This window comes from Equus quagga, chromosome 5 (assembly GCF_021613505.1).
Source record: "Equus quagga isolate Etosha38 chromosome 5, UCLA_HA_Equagga_1.0, whole genome shotgun sequence".
NCBI classification, from domain to species: Eukaryota; Metazoa; Chordata; class Mammalia; order Perissodactyla; family Equidae; genus Equus; species Equus quagga.
In genome coordinates this window covers 7560336-7573436 of record NC_060271.1, presented here as the reverse complement: position 1 = coordinate 7573436, position 13101 = coordinate 7560336, and the positions used below count along the sequence as shown (strand labels likewise).

Here is a 13101-nt window from a genome sequence, read left to right as displayed (position 1 = left end):
TTTTTTTTATATTTCATTACCATATCACCTCTTGTTCAATTTAAAAACAATACTTGTGTTTTATTTTGTTTTGATAAACAGGGATTATGTCAGTTTTAAAACAGCCAAAATTTGTTTTTTTGGAGATACACAAAACTATTATGAACTTTGAAAAAGTGACTGTTCTTCCTTAGTAATTTAACTTTAGGATAATTAATTAGTTATAAATAATAGTAATTTAGGATAAATTATTTCAGAAATACATTTTAGAATAGGTGGATTTAAAGAAATTTTAAAAATTGTCAGTATCTAATTTATGTCTTATGTGATTTTTCAACCTGATTTCTTGATCTTCTCCACCTTTCTTTCCTTCACCTCTCTCACTAATACAGAAAAGAAATAAAGGAACAACTGAGCAAAAAAATAATACTGTTTGCTCTCTTAAGGGAAACTCAGTTCTTTTGTTTGCAGTTCTCATTCAAACTCATTTTCTTCTTGGACACGTTTTCAATTATGTGATCACCTGGAGTATTTACATGTTACTTAATCATCTGTAATTCTTTGGTCTTTTCCCCCCATTTTAATAATAGAAAGTTCTTTCCTATCTTATTGCTGCTACTGGCGGGAAAAAATAAAAGAGAATTTAAAGTTATTTGCTAAAATGAACTATCTTTGGAATTTCCACAATAAGCATTACCTTTTTAAAGGTGGCAAACATTTTGTCTTAGATTTCAAAAATATCTTTGTGAACCTGGCAACTTTGTGAACCTGGCAACGTGGCAGGTGGATGTGTTCTTTCCCTAACTATGGAACCGTAGACACAGGAATGGGCTCAAAATCCATGAGTGGCTCTGCATTCATTTTTATTGCTACAATTCTCAATTTATTCTAGAACTGTGGCAAGCAGTGACTTAAATTTAATCTCCACCAGGCATAACAGTTTGGCATAAATTGCCTAAGAGCCCTCAGATGCTCAGTAAACACTTGTTAAATTGATCTCAATGCTCCATTGTTCTGTTTGATACTTTTATTGTTATTACTTTATTGCTAGACAGTGAACCAAATGATTGTCACAGAGATTAGAGGGTAGTCTGCTTTCTTTGGATCTCTGTTACTTTTCGTTTCCTTAGTTAGATTGTTTAGGAGTAGAAAGATGTTCCTCCAAGTCCTTTCTTGTTCCACAGTCTCCCTTTAGTAGCCCTCTATTTTCTCTGCCTTTGAGCCCCAGGCAGCTGACTTCGATTTAGGCGGAAAAGAAATAAGGAGGTGGGATGGTGAATGCTCAGGGCTTTGTGCAGAGCTTCTGTGTTTTCATATGACTGCCAGAATGTACTGACTAATATGAATGTGATATCTTGAACGATATTTTAATGTTCTTTCCATCTTGCATTCCCATTGGCTCACTGCTACTTTTTTTAGGATCTATAGTGTAAAACAAGAGCCCTGGCTTCCCAGTGGTACTGTGAACCTGATATTGGTATCTGTTGTGGGACTTCCAACACCAGAACTTACTTACACACTGTGATTGTAATCAAAAGAGCTCCCTTCCTAATATTAAAGATAATTATAGAATGGGAACATAGCATTTTTTCATTTATCTAACAGACTATATCCCATTCTATAACATGATTTACCTTTTTCTTTTCTAGTTTAAATGTTGAATTTCTTTACATATAATGTAGGGACTTCTACCAACTTAACTTAACTCTTTCTTGATTTTAGAAAGGTCTGCTTTAACCCCATCTCCCTCATTTCTTCCCTTCTATTACCAACACTGTCTCCGAATTAAAAACCTTTTAACTTCCTAGGCAGTGGGCACTCACCACCTAGTAGCAGTCTTACTTCTCCAAGCCATGTCAACTTGTCTCCAAATACAGTCCCAGAGTTCTCTTATTCCAGCAGTGAAGATGAATTCTATGATGCTGATGAATTCCATCAAAGTGGCTCATCCCCAAAGCGCTTAATAGAGTAAGTAGATGAACTAAGTATATATTTAAACAACTCTCCTCTGATTTTTGAGAATGTTGTTAATGACAGACTCCCTTATAAGTTGTTATTTGGCAGAAACAAAAAAGACAGCTTATTTTTAATTGGCTTATTGAGCAAAGCCAGTTCTGTGAGAATGTTGATTTTACTCCTGACTTAATTGAAATGGAATAAATTAACATCAGCTATAGTGATATGCCAGTATCGTTCATTGCACTCGGGGCATTATTTCTGTAGCACCAACATTAGGAGGGGGTCAAATGAGAGTGTGTGAGCTAGGAAGTATTATACAAATAAGAGGTTATTGTTACTTGTTTTTATATTAGAGTGGAGATAGTCAACACCTATAAGCCGGGCACTACACAAAGGACCCAGTCCCTGCCCTCAGGGAACTTACAGTCTGTCAGAGGAACAGACAGACATTTGTAATCCAGTGGGATCCATGCGATGGTAAGAATAAGCAGAGACAGATGCCGTGGGAACATTTTGAAGTCTGAGAAGTCAGGGGACTCACAGAAGTGCTGAGAGGAAATGTGGTTGCAAAGAGAGAACAGACACCAGAGTGAGGAGGAGGGAGAAATGGAAATGTTCTCAGGAGCTGGAACCCTGTTAAGAGAGGCCTCGGGGCCAGGGGAGCTTGGTTTCTTTGGAGAACTGTAAGGTTGAGTGTGGCTGTAGCCTAAGTTGTGGGGAGTGGTTTAAAAAAAAGGTACAGAAGAGGTTGACAAGGGCCAGGTGGGGGGAGAGTCCATTGGCCTTTTACGAATTTTGAACATTTTCTCATGAGTGATGGCAGTTGCTTTTCAGGTCTGGATTTTAGAAAAATAGATTTGCCTAAATTGTATAATAGAATTGAATGCAGTGGAGCTGCGTTAGAGATAGGGAGACCAGCTGGACCCAGGTAGTGAGTTGAGAAATGTTGATCGCCTGAGCTAAGGCAATAGCATGGGAATGGAGGGATGTGTGGGTTCCAGAGATAGCGAGCAGGCAGATTCTGACAGATATTGGTGATAGGTTTTCCCTCATTAGAAAACATTTGACCTATTTTATACCATCGAATCAAAGCTAGATGTGTACCATTGTACAGAAAAGGCTTTTACGTTTAAGTCATTTCCATGATAGCCGATAAGCAGAATACTTGTTAGCCCTACTGGCATATAGGTTGCTGTGGTTAAGACTTCGGATTTTAGAATCTTAGAAAGAATAGGTTCTAAATCTGTTTTGCTGTAAAGGTGTATGATCTTGGTCAAGTTGTTTAACGTGTGTAATTCTCAGTTTCCTCATTTGTCAAATGAGGATAATAATAGTTTCAACTTCAAAGAGTCATTGTGAATATTTAAATGAGAATGTCAGTCAAATGCTTAATATAGTGTCTGGCATGTAATAGGCACTGAAATGGTAGTTATCGTAGAAAGCAAATTAATATTTATTTACTTTAATGTTACTTGTATTTGTTGAGGTATAGTTGGCTTAGTTTTTTTGGGTATTTTTTCCAACTCTTCTGCTTTCTCAGGAGTTGGTACTGTTGTTATAGCTTGGGGTTTGCTTTGTAAGACAGTACAAAGTTAGAAATAATTATATGTGAATTTGCAAGTTTACTACCCTCAGCCAGTCCTTACATCTTGAACCTGGGTTATTTTAAATAAGAAATACTGTGTAGGACTCTAGTTTTCTTAAGCGTACACATGAACTGAGAAATGCAGTATTCATATATAATGGCATCATAACTGCTCAGAATCTCAAAATTTATAAAGACAATGACTGTATTGGTTCAGGGAGTTTTGTGACTTCATGGATCAAAATCTGGTTTTGAATGTGGGCAAAAGTGAAAGATGTGTGATCTCGGTGAAAACATACTGTTAAGACATGAGACTTGAGTTAAGGAGGAGAGGTTTGAACCCACTACTCAAGAAGGCCAGTGTAGCAGAAAGGTTTGGTTTAGCATGTTGGTTTCTCAGAGTTATATGTGGGGAAATAAACTACTGAGAAACCATTATTAGCAATTTGCCAATAAAAATTTCACTTTCATTTTTTAAAATGTTTTTTTATGGTAGTGGGGTTAAAAGAAAATAAGCATTTGGAAGAAAATTCCAAAGTAAAGGTTATTATTGATTTTTGAATTTTTCAATCTTTGTTGTATTTAAACTGAAGTAAGGACAGTCTTTTATGCTGAACATTAGCTGTTACTCTAAACGACGTACAATTAAATATCAAAATGGGCTCATCTGTCTGTCCCCTGGAAACATGTATCTCTATTCAGTAAAAGCCTGGTAAGACGTCGTTAGCCTCCTTTCAGGGGTTCTCCCAAAATTTTTATTAAATGGAAAATTTAAAAATGCTTACCTGTTATGCCTGAAATAGGTGTGTCACAAAGTCACCTACAGGCTCAGAGGCTTTTCTCTTTTCTCTTCCTTGAGACCTTTCTTCTCTGCTCTCCCAGTACCCATCCCATGACAAATACACAGTTCCTGAGCCTCCATTTGAAAGGATCCAGAGTTAAGTTCTGTGCCCAACTGACCTGCTCTGGATTTCTTTTCTTTCTCACTTTCAAGCTTTTATGCCCTAATCCAGATTGCCAAACTGGTAGGAACTGGCAGATGTTTTATTTGGCTAGCTCAGTGTTTGTTGACCTATTTGGTGGTGGTTGTTACTGTTTAAATGGGCCTTTAAATCCCTTCAAATTGAGCATTCTGGCTCCAGGTCTCATAACTGGCCTGTTCACATGTTGATGTGTTCTGTCTGGCCTCTGTAGGCATTGAACTTGTGACACCTGCTGGTCATCAACTGCTACAGTAGTTTTCTAACTCTCAGGGCAAGTTTCTATCTACTGTTTCACTCTCTGAAGGAAGAGAACTTGAAAGCTTGAGTTCAAGTTCTTTAACTGTTCAGTTTCTAGAGACATGTAATGACAGCTTCTGTGTGAACTGTGTTATTGAGCAGTATGGTTTTACACCTTTAGTAACTAGATGAAAGTGCAGATTAGAAAGAACTTGTGCTTTGTAGCCAGATAAACGTTTGAAATGGCTCCACTACTTACCAGCTTTGTGACCTCGGACCAGTCACTGTACCTCTGGGCATCTCTGTATAAGAATTACCACGTTAGAGGGAGATGGACATGGATGTTAGCTTGGGGCCAGTCTTCCTCAGCAAAAAGAGGAGGATTGGCAGCAGTTAGCTCAGGGCTAATCTTCCTTAAAAAAAAAAACAAAAACATCATGTTGACCTTGTGAGCTGTTATGGAGGTTGGATTGTTTGGGAGACACATACAGTGTTTGGCACATACTAGGTGCTCCATAAGACTGTGGATTCTGTTATTATAATTAAGTTTAGAGCTTTAAATTCTTTATTTATGATCTTATGATTAAATTCTATACAAGTTAGCACATTGCAGATACATGTTTCCTCTAAGCATGTTATTTTTGTCACTGTTGCTATTGTTTTTTGACTATTTTCTTTAAATGCTTTGTCCTGAACAAGATAAATTATGAAATGGATAAATGAGAATTTATCCCATTTTTTTCCCCATTTTGAACTTTATTGAGCATTTCCCTTGGCCCAGAAACGGTTCCTACTCTGAATAAGGAGGAACAGCACAGCATAAACAGATCTGACCTGTGGAATTGCATTTAAAAGAAGATACACGTTTTAAGGGATTTGGCAAACTACGTTTAAATTAGAATACGTAGTATGTTTCACAGCTATAAATTTGTAATAAAAAACTGATTATTATGTGTATATCATTCTATAAATATCTGCAGTGTGAGAAATTTTGTTTCTATTTTTACACTTAATAAGTAAACTGTAAGCCTTTGATTAATATACAAATACTAATCCTGGGTAAATTATGATCACAGATATAATAATATAATAGAGGAAGCTTTCTTTAGACCCCGTTAACCAGTTCATAATACTAGTGCCTTAAATTTACTTGTAAAAAATAATATGCTTTTTTATTTTGTAATTTCGAACAGTTTTTTAGTGACTGGGAAGAGTCAGTACCAGTGTGGGCTTTTACCAAAGGATCTTAAAAATACAGATGCATCTTTCTAAGACAGTAAGAGACTTGCCATTTTTGAGGTTCTGCAAATTGTTGCCAAGAATTATGACGTATCTATTTATGCAAAGTAACAAAATCAGAAAACGAGCTCTGGTTTTAAACTTAGATGCAAAGGCAAAATCTTAGTAGTTTTTGGTGACCTTTCAACATGGCTTGATTGAGCACACGCTATGTAGAAAGCCTAAGATGAGACCTAGTCATCATCAGACTTCATAGTTCACAGTCTCGGAAGGTGCCAGGGAGAGAGCTGGAAAGCATATCTACGTATGTATGTAACCAGCTAACTGTAGCAGTCTGGTTTGTTTCTGTCAGTTATCTGCATATATTGGTTTTCAGTCGCTTTGTTGGTTAATGTCTTACTGTGATTCCAAATTGCTTTCTTAAAAGGCTCAAGGTAATTAATGTTTTTTTTAGTTCCTCTGGATCTGCCTCAGTCTTAACTCACAGCAGCTCAGGGAATAGTCTAAAGCGCCCAGATACCACAGAATCACTTAATTCTTCCATTTCCAATGGAACAAGTGATGCCGGTAAGCGACCTGTGAGAATTTAACTTTGTTTTTCTTAAAAATATTTGTTTGAGGAAAAATATTTTGTAATACTGGTAGCAGCTCAGATTGGCCCAGAGTAACACCAGTCTAAGAAGATTTGTTTTATTTTAGACCTTTTCGATTCACACGATGATAGAGATGATGAAGGGGAGGCAGGATCAGTGGAAGAGCACAAGAGCGTTATCATGCATCTCTTGTCGCAGGTTAGGCTTGGAATGGATCTTACTAAGGTAAGAAGCAGATTTGGCCTTTGCTGTAAGTCTTTATGTGTCTGTGTGGATTCTTCTTGATTGTGTGGTGAGCATGCCTGCAAGTGTAGTATAATGATGTAATTGATGTTTAGACTTCTGTCTTGTGATTTAATATACATGTAAATGAGTAAACTGAAAAGTTTTATAAGTGGATGAAATAAATAAAACAAGAATAATTTCATAGAGATAGTATGTATGGATTAAGTTTGGATTTTATTGAGGAAAAATAAGAAATAATACTGGGCTTGGTTGGTAGTCTGAACAAAACCTAAAGCAGTGTCATATGTGCAGAATCAAAATGAGCAGAGTTCTATCTTGGGTTTGTAGGACCTGTGTTTGCATCCTGCCTCTGCTCTTACCAAACCGTGTGACCTTGAGCAAGTCCCTTCCTCTGTGACTTGTAGGTTTCTCATATGCAAAATGGACATACAATGACCTACTTCAAAGGGTTGTTGGAAGGATTAGAACAGGTAGTGAATGAAAATTGTATGATACACATTGAACCATACGATTATTATGGTCTGGATTGGAGTTTTAATTTAAACTTGGTGCTCTAAACAGAATGCCCAATGATGTAGGAGAGTGGTGTGTGGTGCCTTTGTCTATCCCTGCCATGTGCTAGAATCCTCATCCTTTCACTTAGTTCTCACTACAGCACTACAAAGGAGGTGTTACTGTTAACTCCAATTATAGATGACGAAACTAAAACTCATAGAGGTTAAGTAACTCGGCTAAATCCTATTCAGTGGCAGAACTGAGATTCTAATCTGGTCTGTGATTTCAAGATCTGTAATCTTTTCAGTCCTGCCTCTTGTCTTAAAGACTTAACCTGCAGTAGCTTTCATGTGGGTTAAGTTAGTGTTCTGCTCAGCTTTAGAAAACTGATACAATTTAAGATTCTCACTTTCGTTATGACCAGATCAACTCTATTGCTATAGTGTCTGTCAATAGTGAACTCATTTTGTTTTTAGATTTAGAGGGCTGTTAAGAAAAAAACTAATCTATAACATTTTCTAATAAGTGTTTATAGTAAAACCTTTCACCCCAAATCTAAAAGAGAACAGAAACACAAGGATAGCATTAATTTGTGGAACCCAGCATACTTCCCGGGAATGTTCTAGGTAAGGGAATATTTACAAAAGTTTGCCCCTGGGATCTTTTCAGTGATCATTAGATTGCATAATTGCTGGAGCAGAATTGTCGCTTCAAATTTGAAAGTTATAGCTTAATTTTAGATGTTGACATCTATATTTCTTTTCTATATTTTCCATCTTGGTTGGTTTTGGTCTCCAATAATAGAAGACTCACCTAAAAGTGACTTGAATAACACTAGGCTTGTTATCTCACGTAAGCAGTCCAAAGGAGGGTAGTTCTGGAGTGGATTAATGCAGTGGGTCAGCAATGTGAGCAAGGACCGAGAGTCCTTCAGTCTCTCTATCCTGCCATCTAAGGATGCTGACTTTCCTGCTCAGGCTTGTCCCCTCATCACTGCAGAATGGCTGCCACAGTCATAACATCCTTATACAAATATGTCAAGAGGCAGAAAAATAATTTCTTTTTATAGACTTTTGTTGTTATTAGGCAGGACATTGTTTTCCTGAAGTGGCCCATCAGACTTTCAGTTGACTCTTATTGGCCAAAGCTAGGCATGTGTTCATGCCTAAGTCAGTCACTGGCAAGGGAGATTTAATGATTGGTTTAGATTAATGCACATTTATCCCCTGAGATCTGGGAGGGCCCTATGACTCTCATGGCAACCTATAGCCTAAACCTGAATGAGTCAGAGTTCTTATTAGAGATGAAACGGGGATGTGCATAGGCAACCAAAAGTTGCTGCCACAGGCAATTGTGCAGTTCTTGCCTTACATAAGTTCCTCTGCCAGATAATCCATATTTGGCTCCATAGCCACTAAAAGCTTATTATATTGTGAATGATCTTATAATAATTGTTATTTTTGCCAAATGTGTTAAAAATTAGCAATTTTAGAAATCTTTATTGGCACAAATAAATGGCTGAATTCTTGATTCCTTTTATGTATTTTGAAATATTATTACAGTAATGCCTTAAATTTGTATTTCCTCCTTTTTATAAAAATATTTTCTTTTTACTTCAGATACTTTCTAGAAAGAATTGTTTTCAAAGTACTTTGTAGCGTCTGGAAATACTATAAAGTCACATCCCATTTACCTCACTTGGTCTTTAAAATAACAGTAAAATATAAGCGGGGCTTGTAATTATCCTCCTTTTACAGAAACTTCCAGAAGTTGAGTTAATTTCCCAGGGCTTCCTCACACTCAAGAAGTGGCAGAATAAGAACTTGAACCCAGGTCAAAGACGCCCTAACCCAGCTTGCTTTCATCACTGTTCCAGCAGCTTAACCTATGGCATGTATCAGTATAGTGCTAAAAGCAGTGAAGATTTGTTGAATGAGAGTTCTCAAGAAAATTTTTAAGTAGGGAGAAAAATAGTCTTACTTTTTTCTTTGATGACACATCAGATTTTATGGTTTTTGGCCGTTTCTTCTTTTTTGAATTGCCTGTTGAGTTCTTCTGTCCAATTTTCTACTGATGGTAGTAATCATTTTCTTGTTCATTTGTAAGAGCTGTTTATATATTAAAGATAATTACCCTTCTTTTGTTCTTCAGTATTCTTAACTTGGTGATTTATAATTTCTCCGTTCTCCAAGAGTTGTAGGAAGTCGCACCAAGTCAGTACATAAGCTTACCTGCCAATCTAACTATATTTAGATTGTAGACATACATGTTCTGTGGAAGAAAAATGTTCACTTAAAATTTAGACTCTGCAGTCTGATAATGAACATTTTAAATGTTACAGCCATAGTGTCCCTTTCCAAGCTTGTGTTCTGGCAACCCTCTTTATGTACCGAGCCACGCTGGTCCACTCATCAGTCCCTGTCATACCCCATTTCCTATCTCTATGTCTTCTTTTTTTTTTTCCCCTCCCATTTCCATGTCTTGTTCTGTTTTCTCCTCTCTCTATCTGTTACAGCTGACTCTTCTCTAAAGCTTTTCTCTAGAGCCACCTCAATGAACTGTTTCTCAGCTCTGCCCTCTTTTTGGTCCCCTAAACAGCATATGATCTTTCCCTTTTCTTTGAGCCTCTCTTGTGTGAAATTTGTCACATTTCACATTTAAAATGCCAGTATTATTCTCTCATACTTACCTTTGCCTCCTCCACAGCATTTAACACAGGATCTTGAATGTGGTAGATATGTAGTAATTACTAAATTTAAAGGAGTTTTTGCTTATATGGTGCTCTACTTCTTATAATGAAAAATTATAATCTGATGCAGAGTTTCTGAAATGTGTATCAGATTTCAGAAATGTGATACACATTTCAGAAACTCTGCTTTCATTTTCTAATGAAATTCTTCCCTTTTTTTATCAGTTATTCTTAATCTTTCTCGTTTCTTCTTCCCATATTCCGACTTTCCATTTTCTTTACTTTCTCCTCTGCCACATTCCCAGCCCCTCAGCATTTTTCTTCATGGGTTTAGCCCCATGGTGAAAAGAGTTCATTGATTTCCATCTTTATTCTCTTCTTCCTTTTGTTTATTCCTTCAACTGCTCATTTAAAAGTTTCTCACTGTGTAATAGTAGCTGAGAATGCAAGTGTTGATACGTGTGTGGTCCTGTCACTCTAGGAACTCATCAGTTGTTTGAGGACACGATTTTTAAGTAGATAAATTTCCTAATGCACCTATTGATGATAGAAGCAGCAGTAGAGAGGAAGGTGCACAGATCCCCCAAAGTCAGGCAGGCCCAATTTTGAATTTCATGTTAATAACAGAGCAGTCAGAAAATTTCTCACCTCTCTGAGCTTCGTTTTTCTCACCTGTAAAACAGGGATAATAATTTCTTCCTAACAGGAATGTTGTACAGTTTAATAAGATGATGTGTGTGTAACACCCCAGCAGGTAGTAGACATCCAAGGGTTGATACTGAGTGTTTTGTTGTTGTTGCTACACTGGGGTTCAGGGAGCTAAAGGGAGGTTACACCGAGGAAGTGACATTTGAACATTCAAAACGACTTCTCTGTGTTTCATCCGCTGGGCAGGTCAACAGGCATGTCTGTGTTAGAAGAGTTTGGGAAGTAGGTACCAGAAGCATGCCTGGGCAGTACTTTGTGGGTGTTACCATGATTGGAATGGGTTGTTTTTTTAGCAGTTCAACAGTCTGTTTTTATCTGTTGTGGAATTTGATCCTCAAGGGTCAAATGTGTATGTTTTTCAGGTAGTTCTTCCAACATTTATTCTTGAAAGAAGATCTCTTTTAGAAATGTATGCAGACTTTTTTGCACATCCGGACCTGTTTGTGAGGTATTTGACTGAGCACTGTGTTTCCCGTTTGCTAAGATGTTACTCAGTAGTTTCCTGCTTTAGCGGCATAGATGCATTCCATTTTGCCTTTCAAACATTTCTGGGAAAAAATGGCATTGAATATTTTGTTTATGTTAGATGCCTGTTTGCTTAGGTTGTGTGGTGGTGATGTTGATAGGCGCTCAAGTTAAACACTTTAAAAAATCTTGACAGCCTGTTAACAGGTAGCCAGGATTCCCACTGCCAAGGCTGTGAGCTTGTTTGATCCAGGGACTGGTAAGCACTGTTAAATTATTTACATTGTATCCTGAAGAAGTACAGTTAACTGAGTTCAGCAGACCTTTCTAAAGCACCTGTTGTTTGCCAGAACTTTTATGAGTTGGAGAAAGAAAAAGTCACAGTGTCTCCCCTTGAGGAGCTTACAGTCTGGTGTCCAGATTATAAACTAATTCATAAACTTTAAATATAAAGTTTACAATATTAGATATATGTACAAAGGACAGAAGCAATCTGAAGGTGGCGTTGATTTACAAGGAGGTGAGTTCACATTGCTTTTCAGTGCAGGAAAATTTTATTTGTATTGGGATACTCTGATCTGTCTTCTCTGATTGCATTCCTTGGCCTTGGACTGTGGTTTATTGAAGCCAGATGCAAATCACTGAGGGTTTCACAGGGGTGGGCACATTGGCTGACATTGATATATATCTTTTCTTCTTAATGAAGATTTAAGAAAACCATTTAACCAATTCTCCAAGGGCAGAAATTCAAATAAATATGGCACCGTTTAAATTAATACATAATGAGCAAATAAAATGTAGACATTTATTGGTTCCATGTGTAAATAAAGATGGAAATTATGAGTTATGCACTAGATATAGATTCCAGATTTAAGGGTAGTTTTTGTGTATGAGAATTTAACTTTGAGGTCCCTAGAAGAACCACTTAAAAATACAAAGTACGTGGGGGCTGGCCCAGCGGCACAGCAGTGAAGTGCACAGTTAAGACGGGCGCGGATGTTAGCTGAGGGCTAATCTTCCTCCAAAAAAAAAAAGTACAGCTAAAAAGCCAACAGATAAGATTAAATGGAATTCTGAAATACTCAATTCCCAAAAAGGAGAAATAATGGATAGAACAAGGAACAAAGGGGACAAATAGAAAACAAATACCAAGATGGTAGAGTTAAACCCAGCTATACCTGTAATTACCCTAAATGTAAATAGCATACACATATGCTCCATTTAAGAGAATAGTGATTGTCAGACTTGATAAAAGAGTAAGGTCCATTTATATGCTATTTGCAAGAGAGAGACTTTAAATATGAAGACACTGATTAATTAAAAGTAAAAGCTGTCCGAGTTGAGTTCCTGGGCGCTGACCTATACCAGTTGTTGCTGGCCATTCTGTGGCGGTGACCCACATACAAAATAGAGGAAGACTGGCATAGATGTTAGCTCAGGGTGAATCTTCCTCAAGCAAAAAGAAAAGAGAAAGATTAACAGATTTTAGCGCAGCGCAAATCTTCGTTAGCCAAAAAAAAAATAAAGAAAAGGATGGACAAAGACATACCACGCAAAACACTAAGTTTAACAAAGCTGATGTGACTGTATTAGTATTAGACAAAGGAGATTTTTTTTTAAAACAAGAAATATTACCAGAGACAAATAAGGGTATTTCATATGATAAAAGAGTCAGTTTATCAAGAATAAATAATAATTCTAAATGCATGTGTACCTAATAGCACAGCTTCAAAATACATGCAGCAAAAATTAAAGGAAGAAACAGACAAGTACACGATCGTGGTTGAAAATTCCTCCCTCAAAAGTTGATTGAACTCTGCGTGCGGGCCTCCCCACCTCCCTGAAAATGAGTAAGGCTGTAGAAGATTCACCAGTACTATCAATCAGCTTGACCCAATTGACCTTTCTAAACACTACCAAACA

The 13101-nt window shown here is 37.1% G+C and overlaps 1 protein-coding gene across 5 annotated transcripts in view; it reads left to right on the top strand.

Annotated features, from left to right (window-relative positions):
* Nucleotides 1-13101, top strand: part of OSBPL9 (oxysterol binding protein like 9) — a 161004-nt gene that overhangs the window by 138482 nt on the left and 9421 nt on the right. For all 5 annotated transcript variants that reach the window (XM_046661005.1, XM_046661004.1, XM_046661003.1 and 2 more), the window contains 4 exons: nt 1788-1947; nt 6437-6549; nt 6682-6800; nt 11076-11161. In XM_046661005.1, the coding sequence (XP_046516961.1) occupies nt 1788-1947; nt 6437-6549; nt 6682-6800; nt 11076-11161 (478 nt within the window). The remainder of the gene's footprint in view (nt 1-1787; nt 1948-6436; nt 6550-6681; nt 6801-11075; nt 11162-13101) is intronic.